The 20,053-nt window shown below is 37.6% G+C and overlaps 1 protein-coding gene across 1 annotated transcript in view; it reads left to right on the top strand.

Annotated features, from left to right (window-relative positions):
* The window catches only part of PDSS2 (decaprenyl diphosphate synthase subunit 2), a 259,758-nt gene that overhangs the window by 160,758 nt on the left and 78,947 nt on the right, over positions 1-20,053 (top strand). Inside the window, exon 4 of the mRNA XM_047761927.1 lies at positions 16,771-16,845. Within this exon, the coding sequence (XP_047617883.1) occupies positions 16,771-16,845 (75 nt within the window). The remainder of the gene's footprint in view (positions 1-16,770; positions 16,846-20,053) is intronic.

Here is a 20,053-nt window from a genome sequence, read left to right as displayed (position 1 = left end):
CAGCAGCTGTAAGATTTTAAAAAAATTAAAAAAACTGAAAACCTAAAAACATGCTCTGTCCTATGAAATTTAAGTGTTTTCTATTATATTCATTTAAAATAGGAATTATTGTGATCTTGTATGTTTACAGTTTTGTCATTATTTTACTTATGGAAATTATTGAATTAATATCTTTTAGCCCTTTAGTTTGACACCGAGGATTAATGTTCTTAATATAATGCACTTCAGTGTAGATTTTCATGACTAGGGTAAATGTGTGCAGAAGTGGGGTGTCATATTACAATTTCAAAATCCCAAAACTAATTTTTTTAGTTTTTTCTTACCATTTACTAATATAGCCATGTACTGTATTTATATTGAGTCTGCTTCCTTGATCTTTAAAGTGATAAATGTTTGAGATGTGTACTAGAAATAAGATGAAATATTATTTTCTTTTAAAATGTAATTATCTCATTAGAACCTTGAACTTTAACCCTTTTGATGCCATAAAACAATGGAATGAAGTATCTTTTTGGCACAGGAAGGTCAAATGCCATCATGCAAAATGGACACTCCTCTGAATCTCTGTGTCATACCAAAAACCTGATGACAAGAAAAAAGAGCAAGAGAAGCATTTCTTCCATATGCCTGGCATTTAAAGAACCCCCCCCCCTTTTAAGCCTATGTTCTAAAAGAGAAAAACCCTCTGAAATAGGTAGAGTTGAACCCCACACCATGATTGGCTGTGAGAGGTGAAATATGCTGATTATGGCAATCTTATTTCACACTTTGGCTACCTCTACTTTTGTAATTCCTTTTCCCCATTTTCTAGAATTAAAATTAATTAAACCAGCTTTTTTTACCTCTATTTCACTGACATAAACTTTCATTTCTCCACAGCCAGAGTGAGAAAAAAAATCAATTTTCCAACTGGAGTTATTCTGGACTCTTGCTTTTGTTTTTTTAATGATTTTACTATTTAAGAAAACTCCTAAGTTCATAGTTTACAAAAGTACTGTACAGATGAGCAACTGATTCTCTCCTCTTCATCCTCAGCAATTGGACCCCACATCTCATCTTCTCATCCTTTCTTCACCTAGTAGACTTGTACACAGTGCTCCTTTCTTTGTCTCTTACTGTTCACAATTCAGTTTGTTTCACATCAGGCAGTCCCCAAAATGTATATATCCTCTTCAACTCTTTGCCTCCAGTTTTTCATTTCTCCTTTTATTTGCTGTTTGGGGAAAATTTTCCACCCAACTTTTTGCCTTCTCCTTACTTTTTTCAAGAAACTTTATTTGGAGTCAAAGAACAGAGTAAAGCTTGGCATACCCAAGTGTTAATAAAAAGGAAAATTATATTATAATTGGAAATGAAATAACAGCACTATTTACAATAGCCAAGACAGGGGAACAAACTAAATGTCCATTTCCAGATGAATGGATAGAGAAGATGTGGTATATACACACAAAGAAGTATTATTCAGCCATAAAAAGAATGAGATAATGCCATTTGTAGCAACATGGATCAAACTAGAGATTATACAAATGAAGTAAGTTAGAAAGAGAAAGACAAATACCATAGAATACCTACCTGTCCCTTATGTGTAGACTCTCATGTACAAAACAAGTGAACCTGGAGTTCCCGTCGTGGCTCAGTGGTTAGCGAATCCGACTAGGAACCATGAGGTTGCAGGTTCGATCCCTGGCCTTGCTCAGTGGGTTAAGGATCCGGCATTGCTGTGAGCTGTGGTGTAGGTTGCAAACGCAGCTCGGATCCCGCGTTGCTGTGGCTCTGGTGTAGGCCAGCAGCTGCAGCTCTGATTGGACCCCTAGCCTGGGAACCTCCATATGCTGTGGGAGCAGCCCAAGAAATGGCAAAAAAGAACAAAAAAGCCCACAAAAAGAAATGAACCTGTCTACGAAATAGAAACAGATTCATGGGCATAGAAAACAGACTTGTGGTTGTCAAGGGGGAGCAGGTTGGAGGAGGGATGGAGTGGGAGGTTGGAGTTAGCAGATGTAAGCTATTATATATAGAATGGATAAACAAGGTTCTACTGTCTAGCACAGGGAACTATATTCATTATCCTGTGTTAAACCATAACAGAAAAGAATATTTTAAAAATAATGTATATAAAACTGTACAACAGAAATGAACACAACATTGTGAATCAACTACACTTCAATTTAAAAAAAAAATAGAAATTGGGGAGCCCCTGTTGTGGCTAAGCAATAGCGAACCCAGCTAACATCCATGAGGACACAGATTCAATCCCTGGCCCCGATAAGCGGGTTAAGGATCTGGCATTGCCGTGAGTTGAGGTATAGGTCACAGAGGCGGCTTGGATCCCATGTTGCTGTGGCTGTGGTGTAGGCCAGCAGCTGCAGCTCCAATCCAACCCCTAGCTTGGGAACTTCCGTATATCGTGGGTGAGGCCCTAAAAAGACAAAAAAGAAAAAAGAAAAGAAAAGAAATGAAATAGGCATAAGAAAGAACCAGTGTCTCCACCCTCATCCTTTTATTTATTTATTTATTTATTTATTTATTTATTTATTTATTTATTGTCTTTTGTCCTTTTAGAGCCGCACCCACGGCATATGGCGGTTCCTAGACTATAGGATCTGTAGCCGCCAACCTACACCACAGCTCACGGAAATGCCGGATCCTTAGACCACTGAGTGAGGTCAGGGATCGAACCCGCAACCTCATGGTTCCTAGTTGGATTCATTTCTGCTGTGCCACAATGGGAACTCCCTCATTCTCTTATTAAACCAAATTTCCCTTATTAAACCATCAAATTTAAAGGTCATTTTTTAAAATTTCCTACTTAGTTTTATTTTCCTATTTTGTTTAATTGCAGGTATTGTAAGATTGTGGTTTTGTATCCTAGTTTTGTTGTTGTTGTTGTTGTTGTTGCTATTTCTTGGGCCGCTCCCGCAGCATATGGAGGTTCCCAGGCTAGGGGTCGAATCGGAGCTGTAGCCACCGGCCTACGCCAGAGCCACAGCAACGCGGGATCCGAGCCGCGTCTGCAACCTACACCACAGCTCACGGCAACGCCGGATCATTAACCCACTGAGCAAGGGCAGGGACCGAACCCACAACCTCATGGTTCCTAGTCGGATTCGTTAACCACTGCACCACGACGGGAACTCCTGTATCCTAGTTTTAATTACAAGTACATGATATTTCTAACATTATGGACTAACCAAGCTTTTCGTGGGCTATTTTGGGAATCTAGCCACCATTTATAAGCTTATGTTGGGAAAATGTAGAATGAGCTCCAAAAAATTTGCTTATAGATGAAATTCCAAAATGCAGTGCATTTGTAATCTGCTATATTAGATTAATACTGAATTTGAACACCATAAGCAAAAGAAAATTTAAGAGCATCCTAAAGGATCCATGTGACTACTTTTCATTAGTTACATTGATCTAAATTTGGTTTTAGCATTTCCATCATTTTCTGGAATCTTCTGAGTTGTAAATACTCAACGAGAAAATTCACCTTAAGCCAAAATTGGCTTAAGGGGCCTTCACCCAGAAGCAAATTTTATTTATTTAGCAATAGTGATTGAGGAAGAGCCCTTTTCTGGCAGCTAATGACCTACTGGAAGACCGGCGTGCCCAAGGCAAAGCTGAAGGCCATTAGCCCAGCCGGTCATTAACTGACAAATGCCTGACCCTGAGGTCATTTCTGATATTGTAAACTGAAGACATTAAAGTGGATTTGTTGGAAAGTTTGGCTGTGCCAAGGAAGTTTCTTTTTAGGAATCTTGGAAAATGAATTAAGTTGTTGTTATTCATGTGGTTTAATTGTCTTCGTTCAAGTCAGATATAAGTAAACACGAAAACTGTATACTGTGTATCTCTGCATCTAATCTTTAGTTTTCAAAGGACAGTTTCCCTGTTTAGAATATCAAGTTAACTATTTCATTACTAAGCAGCTCCACTCTTGTGGATCACTTCAGTTTTCATAATGTATGTAGCTATATAACATTCATCAATTTTATACTCCACAGAGATGACATAAAAAGTTACAAAGAAAAGTAGAAATAGCCCTGAAGTTGAAGTGTATGGACCTAATTCCTATCCCTACCTTTTTTAAAAAAATTTAATCATATAATATTGGACAGCTCATTTTATCTCTCAGAATTCCAGTTGAAATCTTTTTCTCCAGATTGCTTATCTAATGTCTTAATATAGAAATGAGATTAGACATAGAAAACAGACTTGTGGTTGCCAAGGGGGATGGGGAAGAGAGTGGCATGGACTGGGAGTTTGGGGTTAGTAGATGCAAACTACTACATTTAGAATGGATAGGTATGAGGAATATAGCTCAGGGAACTATATTCATTCTCTTGTGATAGAACATGATGGAAGGTAACATGAGAAAAAGAATGTATATATATGTTACACTGCGGGTCACTTTGCTGTACAGCAGAAATTGGCACAACTCTGTAAACCAACTATAATTTAAAACATAGAAATGAGATTAGAAACTTGATAGTATAGAATATTTATTAAAATTACCACCAGACATTAAAAAATAATAGCTTATGTTTTTGAGTGTTCAAGTAATAGACACTGTGTATTATTTGTGTATTAACCCATTTAATCTCTCCTGAGGCAGAGGAAAGGATTAAATAATTTCCTTGAGGTAATAAATGGTAGAGCTGCTGTCTAAATCTAGTCAATCAGCCTCCAAAATCCTCATGCTTAACTAAAGTAGAAAACAAACCAACAAAGAACCACAATATCCTTTTTGCCAGTAATTTTACGGTTACCAATCTTAGAATTTGTAATATTTTAAACAACTAGGAGTTTTTAAATATTGGATTAAACATGTCAATACAAACATCAATAAAGCTTTATAAAACATTTTAGAAAAATAACTACTAAGCAAAGCAACTTGGTTTTCTTAGTTTCCTCGTCTATAAAATATTATTTTCATCCCCTACCGCCTTTCCAGTTCCAGTATTCTACAATTTTGAGTGTTGTAAGAAAGAGTCTGAAGGAATAACATATAGCCAGATTCTGAAAATAACATTAAATATGAAGAAATAGGAATCAAGAAAAATGGTCAATAAGATTAGAGATGTAATAGAGAAACCAAAATATTTTATAAATGTCTGAGATCTTAAGATTGACATGCATACTTCAGCAATCTAAATTATTGAAATTCACCTTTATGGCAGATTTGTGCCGTCGGAAATTTATATGGCTTCATTTTTTCAAGTACTTTAAAAAGCCATAATATATTAATGTAAATTTCTAAAAATAGTAATTGAGCAAAGTGTTAACTGTGCAAATTTGTTTTGAAATAGTTAGGATTGATACAACAAATTCACATATTGAAACAGTATTGGTAGTTCACAAGTTTTGTGTGCATGTGCTAAGCATTGGAGATATCTATCTATTTATTTATTTATGTTTTGCTTTTTAGGGCCACACCCACTGTATATGGAGGTTCCCAGGCTGGGGGTCGAATCTGAGCTATAGCTGCCGGCCTACACCACAGCCACAGCAACTGGGGATCCAAGCTGTGTCTGTGACCTGTATCACAGTTCATGGCGATACCAGATCCCCGATCCACTGAACGAGGCCAGGATCCAACCGGCATTCTTGTGGATACTAGTCGGAATTGTTTCTGCTGCACCACTATGGGAATTCGAGATATCATGTTAAAAGCCAGCTGTGTACGGGTTCCTGCTGTGGCTCAGCAGAAATGAACCCAACTAGTATCCATGCAGATGTGAGTTCAATCCCTGGCCTCACTCATTGGGTTAACAATCTGGCATTGCCGTGAGCTGTGGTGTAAGTCGCAGACACATTTCAGATCCAGCATTCCTGTGACCGTTGTATAGTCCCACAGCTATAGCTCCGATTCAACCCCTGGCCTGGGAACTTCCAATATGCCACACCTGTGGCCCTAAAAAAACAAAATTAATTAATTAATTAAAAGCCAATTGTGGAAGTTCCCATGTGGAGCAGCATGTTAAGGATCCCACATTGCTGCAGCTCTGGCACAGGTTGCAACTACAGCATGGGTTCTCTTCCTGGCCTGAAACTTCCATATGCACGGTGCAGCCAAAAAATAAAAAAATAAAAAGGGGTGAGTAGATCACAATCAATCAATCAATACCAACTGTATATCTTTATAGATTGAAGAATTTCTAACTCAAGGGTATCCATTATTTGATTCAAGGGTAAATACACTAGCCTCAAGTTTCTACTACATTTTTTGTTTGTTTGTTTGTTTGTTTAAGGAGGGAACAAAAAGGATTACCTAATTTTTCAGAATGCAGTACCAGTAGGGTCAGTTGTTTTTAGAATTCCATTGAATCACAAATTTTGAAAAACTGCAAAAATTTTTGGAAGAAATACAATTTTTATACAGGTGCATGGATTTTAATGCATATGAGTCATGCTTTTATTTCTGTGACTGCTTTGAAGTACAGACCTTGGGATATCTCTAAATTACAAACATGTGCCTTTTAGTGTGGCCCAATTTGAAGAGGAACTGATGAGCTGCAAGGTGAACTATGTTACCCAAAGGACGTGGTGTCCCTGGAATTTGCAAGATGTATGTGCGAATCCCAGAACAATTCTGAAGTTTTTAACTCTTTGGCCAAATGTGATCTAAACCAATTTGTTTTCATGAATCTAATAAAAAGATTAAAGCTAATAGTCAACATCAGTGATAGAAACCAACACACTTGATATGCACCCTAATAAAACATACCCAGTAGTACTCAATGATTCTGTTTTATCTTGCCTCTATTTACACTGTTAATTTACATGTTTGGGGTATAAAATGATAAAGAAAGTAACACCTTTACAAATATATTTCAGAATAACAATGTTTGTCAAAAATTTGGGGGTTTCATTTGCAGTTAAGATGGCTAACCAAGGTCTGAGCTCTACAGGACATATTTCAGCATAAGATAGTGTTTCAAACTACAAATCATCTCCTGTTTACTGGTGGCTGGTGAAATCAGTTGAGTAAATTACTATCAACACTTTTTTAATGAAAAACAAAAGAAAATAACAATAATGAAACATTTGTTTTATGAAACTTCTCACTCATTTTTATACATATGCATATATGTATATTCTGTGTTATGAGATAAAATACAGTTCTTACTATGGATTACAATTAAAAATTTGAAAGCAGGAGTTCCCGTCGTGGCGCAGTGGTTAACGAATCCGACTAGGAACCATGAGGTTGCGGGTTCGGTCCCTGCCCTTGCTCAGTGGGTTAACGATCCGGCGTTGCCGTGAGCTGTGGTGTAGGTTGCAGACGCGGCTCGGATCCCGCGTTGCTGTGGCTCTGGCGTAGGCTGGTGGCTACAGCTCCGATTCAACCCCTAGACTGGGAACCTCCATATGCTGCGGGAGCGGCCCAAGAAATAGCAACAACAACAACAACAACAATAACAACAACAAAAAAGAAAAAAAAAATTTGAAAGCAGGTACTACTAGGCAGTGTTCTAGCTAGCAGCATCCTTTCATTTGAATGAAATACTCTACTATAATTCTAATGTTCTGAAGATTCGCATTGTGAACTTCTCAAAAGTGAGATTAACTTTCCAGTAAAATCACACTTAGCAAACATCATTTAGCATCAGAGTGGGCCCTGAAAAGAAGAAGCAGTGAAAGCAAAATGGAGGTTATCAGCTACATGGGGAAAAGTGTAGTCCAAATCCCTGAGATGGCAGACATTCTCTTCAGAGAAAGTCCAATCCAAACAAGGTAGAACACATGAAAATATGCTCAAAAAGCTAATTATTAGAGAAACACAAATCAAAACTACAATGAGTAGATGTATCTCATACCTGTCAGAATGAGAATTAAATCCACAAACAATAAATGCTGGAGAAGGCATAGAGAAAAGGAAACCCTCCTACACTGTTGGTGGGAATGTAAATTGGTGCAGCCACTGTGGAAAACAGTATAGAGGTTGCTCAAAAAACTAAATATAGAACTACTATATGATTCACCAATCCCACTCCCAGACAAAACTGTAATTCAAAAAGATACATGCACCCCTGTGTTCCTAGTAGTCCTATTTACACTAGCCAAGACATTACACTAAATGTCCATCAACAGATAAATGAAGATGTGACATATATTTATATATATAATGGAATACTACTCAGCCATAAAAAAGAAATGATGCCATTTGCAGCAACATGGATGGATCTAGAGATCATAATTCTAAGTTAAGTAAGTCAAAGTCTAATACCATATGCTCTCACTTATATGTGCAATCTAAAATATGACACTAATGACCTTATCTACAAAACAGAAACAGACGGACATAGAAAACAGACTTGTTGTTGCCTAGGAGGATGGGAGTGGGGGAGAGATAGATTGGGAGTTTGGGATTAATAGATGCAAACTATTATATACAGAATGAATAAACAATAAGGTCCTACTGTAAAGCACCAGGAACTATGTTCAATATCCTGTGATAAACCATAATTGAATATGAAAATATGAATAACTGAATCACTTTGCTATACACCAGAAACTACACTGTAAATCAACTATACTTAAGTGAAATAATTAAAAAAAAAAACAAAACAGCAAGATGTAACTGTCATTAAGTACAGAGCATACTAATGTGGAACATCCTGAGTCCAGGAGACTTCATGTGCAGGAACTTCCATGTTGGAGAAAGTAGAAATTAAAGCAACTAACTGCTTCATGACAATGTTAGAATTGCTTTGTTTCAAGACTAAGCATTCAATCCTCAGCAGGTATATACAATTTGGTAGTAATGCAAGATACTTGACAGAACTTTTGCCTTAACCTGCTGGAAAGCATCTCCTTTTCCTTTATATTTTATAAAAAGTTGTTGTTTTCGTTTTAGGGGTGCACCTGCAGCATATAGAGGTTCCCAGGCTGGGGGTCAAATCAGAGCTGCAGCTCCTGGCCTACAGCATAGCCACAGCACCATGGGATCCGAGCCGCAACTATGCTGCAGCTCGAGGCAGCGCCGGATCCTTCATCCACCGAGTGTAGCTGTGGTGTAGGCCAGTAGCTACAGCTCCAATTCCACCCCTAGCCTGGGAACACCCATATGCCGCAGGTGCAGCCCAGAAAGACAATAAACTGCCACTTTTTCAGGAACCTAATTGTTGTTTAAGTGAATAAACAGTGTTTGTCATTTATTCAGTGACAAATGAGGCTAAGAATCATACACCTTCGTTCAAAAAGTGAACAGCTTTTTCGGATTACTTTTGTATTGCTAGTAGAAGAAATCTACATTTTTGTTAACTATTCCTTAAAATTGCTATGAATAAAAAACATATACACCTGCACATTTAGGTATATCTGATCATGAGGCTTACTGTTGATAAAGCACAGCTATCTCTCGCCTAGATAAACAAACTGAGGCCCAAAGAAGTTATGTCCTGACCCACAGTCATGCAGCTCATCTGTGTATTAACCCTCTAAGTGAGCAAAGAGAAGTTAATTGTCTTTATCTCTGTAAGGCCCTCGCTAGTCTCATTACTACAGTGCCAGGTACATTGTAGGCTATCAGCAAATGTTTATGAAACAAGTGCACTAGCCAATATAATATTAAATTTCAGCACTTCATGTTCAAGCCATTTTCCTGAACTTGTAGACTCTTCCTTTTAAGTTTTATTAGTTGTGTTTTATGCTTTTCTGTAGTTCACTGAATTTGCTTGAACCCTTTTTGACAAATGTTACCAGTAGTTAGAGTTTATAAACCAATGTATCAGCTGTTCTAAATTAAAAATTAAGATTATCAATTTGCTTAGTTTTTGCTGCACCTGTCCTTCTGGTAGTGCCATTTCTCTCTCTGCTCTTCCCCCGTAGCCAGAAAGGACTTCCAGCTTTCTAGAACAGATTGCCATCCCTCCCACAAATAAGCACGGCCTTACACATTTGGCAGCATTGAAAAGGCTCCCTTCAAAAAGCCAAGTTAGAAGCTTCTTCCAGAACTCCTGTGAGTTAGTGGTGTGTTTATTGCAACAGACCTTTCATCATTGTCTTCATTAAACCTGTTCCTTGTCTGGTAGGAAGGAATGGAGAGAACCATTCTTTCATAGACTCCATCAATGGCTTTATTAAAGCCACTCATTTATATTAATCAGCATGCAGATTAGGACTCATCTGGGTTGTTTGTGCCCAGGTGGTGGGTGAGTAGATTCACCCCTTATTTGGCCACGGCTGCTGCTCCCTGTGTTCTTCAGAGGTTGCTTCTCCACCGACACTGCCAGCCTGGAAGCTCTGGCTGAGCACTGGGGACTGAATCCACCTGGAAGCAGATAGATTGCCTAAACCCAGTTTGTAAATGATAAAGTGCTTTACAAATGTTAGATATTATTGGCCTCTATGGGAGAGCACTACTCCTTTACCAGTCCTTCTCTACCTTACCTTAGTTACTAAGTAAATCTTTCCATCTTTAAAAGCATCTCTCAGATATTTTGTGCTCCATTTGTATGAAGAGGAACTGAGGAGTAAATCTTCTTTGGTTATCATTAGCAGGCTATTCGGCATCTTTTTATCTATAAAAGTATTTCTCTGTAAGACATTTTCACTGACAATATAGTTTTTGTGCCAAAAAAAAAAAAAAAACTGAACAATATCCCTTCAAATGTCAAAGCTTTTTAAAAAGGATAATGTGAGAAAAAAGAATATATACATGTATGTGTAACTGGGTCACCTTGCTGTGCAGTAGAGAATTGACAGAACATTATAAACCAGCTATAATGGAAAAAAAATCATTATAAATGAAAATAAGTAAATTGTAAAATGTAAAAAAAAAAATGTATATTTACACTAAATATGTCTTTTCTTCCTCCCAAGATGTATATATGTATATGAATATTAACTCTCCCATAAAGGTGTTTTACCTTTGCTGCTGCTTCATGCATTGTTGTTTGTTCTTGGGGGTTGGGGGAGGAGTGCAATAAATTTGTGTGTAATTAATCCTGTCAACACTGCAGATGCGTGTACACACATGACTGTTTCCTTTGCTAGCAGCTGCTAAGAGTACTGAAGGCCGAGGGGCTGTGTGTTCATTTGCCCCCCAAATAGAGTGATGGATCACATATTGTCCTGTCATTTCAAGCTGTAGTAAGAAAACGTCATTAAAATAACCTTCTCAGTGCAAGTTTTTGAAAGACATTATAAATCTGTAATAGCCTCCACAGTTTTAATATACCAAACAAATTAAGTACATAGCAGCCGGTTTTAAGTGAATTAAAATACAACTACATTGCCTTATTATAACAACCCAGCTTATGCTGGTTTGACTTTCAATTGAGCTACATTAGTTTATAATTAACATTTTTCTCAAGATTCAACTGCATTTTACTTTAAATTTAGGATAGGCACTCCTTTGCTCAAACCAAAGTGGTCTGGTTTACTAGTGCAACGTCTCTAACTCTGTTGAGTCTATTCCATCTGTCGGATGCAAAATGACAGTAGACTCCTGAATCACATTTGTTGAGAAAGGCAGAACTTGTCGACACAGAATGCTTACCATCACTTTCTTATCTTCTTTTTCCTAATCCATGGACTATTGCTTGGTTATAGTCCATAAATCAGTTTGTGGACACAGTTTAGCTTGAAACCTTTCTAAAACTAAAACAAGGTATGCTTCCTCCTGTTCCCCCCTCCCCGGGAAGTATATTTATTAATCATAAAAGCAAGATAATGATAGAAGGAAGTAATATAATACATTATAGATTTAAACAATTACAGATTTTAGCAATTCAGAAGAGTTGAAAATTTTTAGTTAAAAATCGTCTAGAATCTTATCACTTAGAGATTATTATTAATATTTGGCGTTTCTTTTTTCAGACTTTTTCTCAGTATATACAGACACATAGATTGACTTTATTTTTATTTATTTTTGGCCGCACCTGTGGCATGAGCCAGGGTCAAACCCACACCGCAGCAGTGACCAGAACCATGGCAATGCCAATGCCAGATCCTTAACTCACTGAGCCTCCAGGGAACTCCTCATTTTTGTTTTAAAAATACCTATCTGTTGTTCTATTTTGTAACCAGCTTTTTTTTTCCTTAAGAATGTGCTGCAGATATCTTTGTATAAGCAGTGTAAGTGAGGGGGGTTTTGGGACATTGTTTTTCTCTTACAACCTCCTAATTCTCTCAATTTCTCATTTTTAAGATGAGAATTTTATTATAGCTCAGGGCATAATAATCAAACCACCTTTTGTGAGGGTATGCCTTACTTTAGTTTTTCATTTTAAGAAAAATCATTGAATTGCAGTAACCCTCCCCAAAAGATAAAGAATGAAGCAACTACCATATTCTCCTGAGGTTGGTAAAATTTGTTCTGTAAATTAACTGTTTAAGAAATTAATTCCAAAGGTCAGTTATATCAGCTCTGTAATTATGCTAAGGTTTGGATGCATCTGCATACTACCTATTCCATATCTTTGATGAGAGGGTAGTGATTAATATAGAAGAGATCAACAGTTTGCTTGGGAACAGCAATTTGATGTGCACTGTTCACTTCCTTTCCTATGCATCCTTCTCCCTGGTAGCCAGAAATGAGGTGGAAGAGTTCCCATAGTGGCTCAGGAGGTTAAGAACCTGATAGTCTCCGTGAGGATGCAGGTTTGATCCCTGGCCTCGCTCAGTGGGTTAAGGATCTGGCTTTGCTGCGGCTGTGACCTAGGCCAGTGGCTACCACTCTAATTCAGCCCCTAGCCTGGGAATTTCCGTATGCCACAGATGTAGCCCTGAAAAGAAAACAAAAACAAAAATGAAGAGAAATCAGCTCCTAACACTGACATTGTGAGAGGTTACCACTTCCGGGTCACTGAAATCTAAGGTGTTAATCAGGAGATTGGGACTAGAGTCAAATTCAGACACATAACATAAACTGTAGAAAAAAGCATTTTTGCATTTGCTTGTACAGGCAAGCAATTCTGCTATTCTCACAACCTCCGTAAGTGCAGAAATAGAGAAACCTATCTCCTATTTGATTGCTCTGAAGGCAGGTACAGTAAACTTTATAATATTGATGATGACAGTCCTATAATTTGCAATGCTGTTGCGGGATCCAAGTCAACGTTACAGAGATCTCTGATTTTGATTAAAATAATATTTTCATGTTTTCTGTTATTGAATTAAAACCCACTTCCTTCCAAAATATTTGGGCACACTTTAATCTTGGTTTCCATACTATGACCTCATCAATCCAAGACTTGTACATATAAAAGTATAGAGGATAAGTTAACACTCACTGACACTTTGTTCCAGATTGTCTTCTAAGTGTTCCACATATTTACTCATTAGCGAAGAAACTGATATGGTCAGCTAGTGCCATTACTTGTTTGATGCAGCTTTGCACTTAAACCTGATGTTATTCTGAACTCAGTATATATGGATTATTCCCAAGCATTAGAACCCTTCAAGACACAGAATTTACCAAAGTGACCTTTAATTGACCCAACTAAGCCTTCTTTGCCAGTTAGTAGAATAGGCTACCAGTCATTATGTTTGAAAAAGTGGAAATGCCTTAAAAACGGAAATGATTTCATTATGATTCCACATGTTGGAACCAAGGGGGATTGGGTACAAAAAATTTCACAGAAAGTAATCAGCAAAGTTTAGATAGAGGAGAAGGTCCATGTGAAGAGAACAGATAAAAATAATAGCATGAGCAAAGCTGTCTCAACAAAGTTTACCTAGGAGTTCCCGTTGTGGCTCAGTGGATAAGGAATCCGACTGGTAACCATGAGGTTGCGGGTTCGATCCCTGGCCTTGCTAAGTGGGTTGAGGATCCAGCGTTGCCATGAGCTGTGGTGTAGGTTGCAGATGTGGCTCGGATCCAGCGTTGCTGTGGCTCTGGCCTAGGCTGGTGGTACAGTTCCTATTTGACCCCTAGCCTGGGAACCTCCATATGCCTTGGGAGCGGCCCAAGAAATGTCAAAAAGACCAAAAAAAAAAAAAAAAGTTTACCTAATTTACGTGCCTAATTCTAAATACTAATGCATTCCTAGAAAGCTCAGACTCTTAGCACTGGAAGAGACCTTAAGGAATTATCTTTTGCATCTTCCCTTGGCTCACAGTCGAGGAAAACCAAAACTCAGGGAACTTAATTGATTGTCCCAACTCTCCCAATGAAATTGGTAGTAGGGTTTGAAGTAGACCCTAGATCTTTTCCCTCCTAGTGTCTCACTCTGTTTCATTATGGCCTCTAATTTGTTGGGCTTCTGAGAATGACTGACATGGAGGCTCTTTCAGCCTATCTTCTTTTTCTCATAGGAAGTGTTTGCTTGCCCCTCTGGGCTTGGAACAGAAGTCCTTGAAACTTTCTCACGGTGGGTCTCATGGCTTGGTCTAGAGCACCAAGTCTGAGGTCAGGGCTTTTAATCTCAGGAAGTCTGGCAATTGGGCTCTAGATTCTCCTCTGGCTGCTATTATCCTTGATCCGGTTTTGGGTTACTTGTACAAATCATTCCTCAAGAATCTGAGGGGTGGGGGGAATCTTATTAAGCAAATAATTTCCTATATTTAAGTACAATAGGTATCTAAACAGGTGAATGGCTGTGGTAGTAAGCCGTATAATGATTTTGAAAAAGATGAGATTATTAAATGGTCTTGTTAAAGTTATGTATGGCTGGTAGCCCTGTGGTCTTCCTAGAAATATTTGCGATTTTAAAGGAGAATGATACTTAAACATATCTTTTGGGGGATATAATTTTAAAAGTAAACATTTCAGGCAATGGAAAGACATTTACATGTGTGCTGGGTAAGTTACCTTGTCTGAGACACATTCAACTCCCCTAGGCTATCCTGCTTTTCATACTCTCTTACCTTCCTGGACTTGTTATCCCAAGGAGGTCCAGAACTTTTTAGTTGGTGCTTGTTTTTGGCAATGCAGTTGTATTCTGCAAAAAGCAAGAGTAGTACAGGTCATTTATAAATATAAATTTGTAAGTACAGGTCTACTTCTATTTGCTAATTGTAGTAAGAGAAAAAGAATCAGAGAATAAAATGGTTTTTTCCTGTCTCTTCTTGGCCTGGAATTTCAGGGAAGTAAAGGAACACTCTGGTTATCCAAAGCCAGATCCATTGTTAAAAGTTCATGCCATCATTTTGAGATTTAGTGTCAGACTTCTCTTTGTAAATCCCTGTTCACTTTGCCACTGCTGGTCTCAGACCTCAAACTGTTTCAAAACCATAACATTTCTTAGTGACTGATTGATCTGTATTATGTGTCCAGCCATCAGAGGGATCTTGGGATGTTGCATGTGTAAACTGTAATCCAATCTGATGCTGTGCATTAAGTTACAGTCTTTCATAGACCTATTGGCGATACTCTATCCTCCTGGATTTGGGAATAGAGCTTATCTGATACCTTCAGGGGAAAAAAATCCATTCAGTTTTCTCTCTTCCCTGCTTAAATAACTCAACACATCTGGTAACACTGTAGGATCATTGTCCTTGCAGTTCCTCTGCAGCTCATATTGCTACAATATTTCTTAAGTATTTGGTTACCTAAAGGGCAATGCGATTAAAAAAAAAAAAAAAAGACTTCATATAGGTCTTACAGATTAACCCATCTACAGAGCTAGAAAAAAATATGCCTTTAATCAGCAAAATTTCCGTATCAGCAGCCTTGTGTGTGTTATGCAGTATGAATGTAAATATAAATTTGGAGATAAATGCTCATGTGTTAAAATTTTTAAAGCAACTCTTTCTACAAATTAATATAATTTGCCCATAAGAAAATGTTTATTAAAGCCAAGTTACCTGAGATTGAAGTATCTTGTTGTTTGGATCTGTATCCTTTGGCTTAATAATGTCTTCAATTACAAGAATGATAAAAGCTGAAATAAAATCCTTTAATTCAATCAGAACTGAGCTAAATTTTAGGAAGCAGAGAGTGGGAATCTGATATCAGACTGCATAACATAGGAAGCTAAATATACAAGATACTAGACTTCGTAAGAAGTGGATAGGGTTGCCTTGAGCAATTCTTGTTTGAAATGGCTACATTGAACATAATAATAAATACCACTATTTTATCCTCTTGAATTAAGAGGGTTTATGCAAACCACTCTAAATTGTACAGTATTTCCAAAGAGACCATTTACTGTTTTCTGCTTGTTTTACATTCTGGAACAAGTTCAAAGCTTTTTATTTTGTTTGATTTTTTTTTAATAGCCTGAGCCTTGAAAATAATACAGGTTTGATGAATACAATTTCAATATTACAGTCCTGTAAAAGTTTTCAGTATTTATGGTACATTTGACCCAGGGACCCTACACCAAATTCATCCACAGTGCATTTTTAGTACATCAGAATGAACACATAAGAAAAGTTAACCATTCTAGTGCTTTTGCTTTTTTTTTTGTATAAGGTATGAAAATTAGCATTGTGATGGCTCCCAGAATGGAGATTTTGAAAAAGTATCCACCTGATGGAAATAAACATTCAGAAAATAAATTGGGTTAAGATTTCATTAGTTACCTGAAATTTAAGCTTATGTTCAATATGGCCATTACTGGATTTTTACATATATTAGTTAAATGCTTTGCTTATAAGATTTTTTTTTTTTGCTTGAATTATGGCTGGAATAATTGATCACAGCTCTAACATCCAGGTGGGCAGTGCCATTTGCCAAGATCTTAGCACATAACCCCCCCTCCTTTTTTTTTAATCAAGCACAATACTGTCTTGCTTCTAAGCCTTCTGTGGCATTCTGAGGTAAAAATGGGGATACATTTTTAAATTGTTTCTTTTAATTTTTTGCTTGTTTTTTAGGTTGTGGAACTTTTAGCAAGTGCCCTTATGGATTTGGTACAAGGAGTATACCATGAAAATTCTACTTCAGCAAAGGTAAGGATTTAGCAGTCATTATAAAATGTTAGGTTAAAAACCCTCATGGCAAAACTAGAACTGACGAGTGAAAATGTCATTCTTGTTTTGTGTTTAAATTGTACATGACATTTTTTTTAGATTAGTGTTTTGGCTACAAATGCATGGCCATACGCTTAGTACATAGCAGATTTAGCCAATTAAAACAACCTCTTATCCTCTGGCTGGATTCACAGTCTGTTCAATTTGCAGCAGCCCAGTAGACACCAGGATGCTTCTGGCTGGCAGGTAGCACTGTCACAAGGCAGGCAGGCTAAAGAAGCAGCTCTTGCTGAGGTGGCTGGACCCAGCCTTTCCCCAGAAGAAGGGGCTTTCCATGTCCTGAAAGAGTGGGCATGATTCCAGGGCATGGGGGAGGAATGTCTGTCATATCCAAGATCCAGAAATTTATTGCATTATTAAATTCTCTATGATAGGAAGATGGTTGCACAGTTGAATTATTTTGATTAATTTTATAAATCTGGAATTAAGGTTTTTTTGACTCATTTAGCAGGACATCTCAAAAAAGGTTAGATTTTATTTCCTCAAAACGCAGTTATTTCATTTCAGCAGGATATATTGAATGTGAAGCAGTTGCTTCATTGACCACCACCATCATTTAACATGTTATATACTATTGTAAGAGACTCCTGTCTTAGTGTTTCATTATTCTAACTTCTTTAGCTTCCATATTAGCAAGATTTCACTCACTGCAAATTAGAAAAAAAATATGCATGTATGCATGCACATCTTAAGCTTTATGACATTTCCATTTGAAAAAAGAAAGACAAATTTTACTGGATGTGAAACATAGGGCATGAGAAACTTGGATATGAAATTTAAAATTCAAAAGTATAACCCAGGAATTCTCGGTGATTCAGAGAGTGGTTAGTGAAAAAGGAAGACTTGTACCTTGAACATGTGCTAACATTTGGCTCAGGGAACCACAGCTCCTTCAGGCATATCTGACTTCTAAGCAGCATAGTGGTATGTGCGGACCTGGTAGAATATATGACCTCAGTAGACCCCTTTTGTTGCATTTTTCAAAAACATGCTAGAGTTCACTACCATGGCTAAGGGTTAATAGCACATTGTAACATGGAGGACTCCTGGTCTCGTTCCACTCATAAAATCTCACCTTGTATATAGGATGATGAAGATGATAACACTGTGGTAAGTAATTCACTTGTCTCTTCTTTGTAATCCTTCTCGAAGATACTGTCACTCTCTCCATCTTCCATATGTAAAAACTGAGGCTTAGGAAAGATTACTGTTGCCCATAGTCATACAACTGGTTAGTTGAGATTTGAACTTCAGAACTCAGGCTCTTAACCTCCCATTCACTGTCTCTGTACCTTAATGAAATCCTTCTTGCCAGCACGCCTCTGCCATACCTGAGGTCCCACCATATCCGATGATTACGGTGACCTCTTCTGGCACTTGATATTTCCAAGGTGTTCAACTTAGTTCCGTATAAGATATTAATAGTTTATAGGTTTGAATATCTGTTCATTTCTAAGTGAAAGTGTTATTGTTGGTTTTAAAGTTCTTATTCCCTCTTACCATTGTCCACTATAATTAGTCCAGTTTATTAATAAGTTTGTGAATGTTTAAGTACTTTATATATTTCAGGCAGACCTAATAGCAGCAACAATAATAAATGCTTAGATAGCTCTTCACAATTTACTTCTTATAGAACTTTCTTTCCACATAGTCACCTATGAAAAGAGGGACATTTGTTGATGAACCCATTTCATAGAGGGAAAGCCTAAAATTCAGAGATAACAAATGGCAGGAAAGCATAAGTGTCTGGAAATTATTAATGCACGTTTGAAAGTGACATGATCTGGGTTTTTTTTGACTCCACGCCCCATATAATCTGTTTCTTCCTGGGAAAGAGAAAAAAAGGCAACAAGAAAATCTTTGAGGAGTTCCCGTTGTGGTGCAGTGGTTAACAAATCCGACTAGGAACCACGAGGCTGCGGGTTCGATCCCTGGCCTTGCTCAGTGGGTTACGGGAAAGCCTAAAATTCAGAGATAGCAAATTGCAGGAAAGCATAAGTGTCTGGAAAATAAATATATTTATATATTATAAAATAAAATCTTTGAAGGACTATTGATCAAACCCGAACCACCACTTAGCAAGCAACAGTTGCTGACTTTGATTAGCTAATAAGTTTTACTCAAAAGAATATGTAGCAGTGCTTTGTCATCTCCTTCTTTCCTCACCACCTCCCCAAACACAATCCTTTAAAACACTTGAGACCTTTTTTAAGCAGTTACATTTCTAAATATAGCCAAACCATTTAAAGAGCTGCTCTTTTTTTATAATGGAAACAGAAATGCGTGGTTGAACTGAAGCAGTGGAAGTGCTTCTTGATGCTTCCATTTGCTCTCTAGTTCCAATTTAGGTTAACCACATTTCCCTTCCTAACCAGAAACATTCTGGGTGTTCCCCCCCCCTCCCCACCCCATTCTGAGTGTGCTTGCCATTGATTGCAATGGCTGTTCAGAATTTGGTTTTTCTAACTTGGCCCAGGAATCACTTTAGAGGCAGAGAGAGCACTGCCCCACGTGGAGTACCTTCAAGGTTTTCATGTTCTGACATGATTGGGAAGCAGCCCCAAGTAGAGGTCATGTGGGAAGTGAGTTGCACAACCTCCGTAGCCTGGGGCCAATTCAGTACACAAAAGAATTGCTTTGTGATTTAAAATAAGCTGCAAATCATTTCTTCTCTCCAGGGATAAGAGGATACAATAGTGGTCTGTTTTCTGTACAGCCAGGCAGTGTTGGAGAAGCTGGGTAGTATAAAAATAGCTTTCTGGGGAGTAGTATCTGTATGACTAGAGTAGATGCAGTAAAGCAAATGGAGAGGAATTGTAACTGAATATGTTGGAAATCACCTTCTCCAGAAGTTTGTAGACTAATTACTTAATCCTCCTTAAAACTATGAAAATTCATGTGACTTACATTAGTAATACCTAAAAGATTGTTTGTAAAATTGGGATCATGTAAACATTCAGTGTTATTTAGGAAATGCACCTTGTGTTCTACCCGTTGAAAAATAGTATTTTTATTTTTGCATTTGCTAATCTGAGAACCATTTCTTCCTTGCAATAAAAATTAGTCGGGGTTCCCATCATGGCTCAGCAGAAACAAATCTGACTAGCATCCATGAAGACGCAGGTTC

This window comes from Phacochoerus africanus, chromosome 2, assembly GCF_016906955.1.
Source record: "Phacochoerus africanus isolate WHEZ1 chromosome 2, ROS_Pafr_v1, whole genome shotgun sequence".
NCBI lineage: Eukaryota > Metazoa > Chordata > Mammalia > Artiodactyla > Suidae > Phacochoerus > Phacochoerus africanus.
The sequence above is the reverse complement of the archived record's forward strand: the minus strand, read 5'-3'. Positions and strand labels throughout refer to the sequence as shown.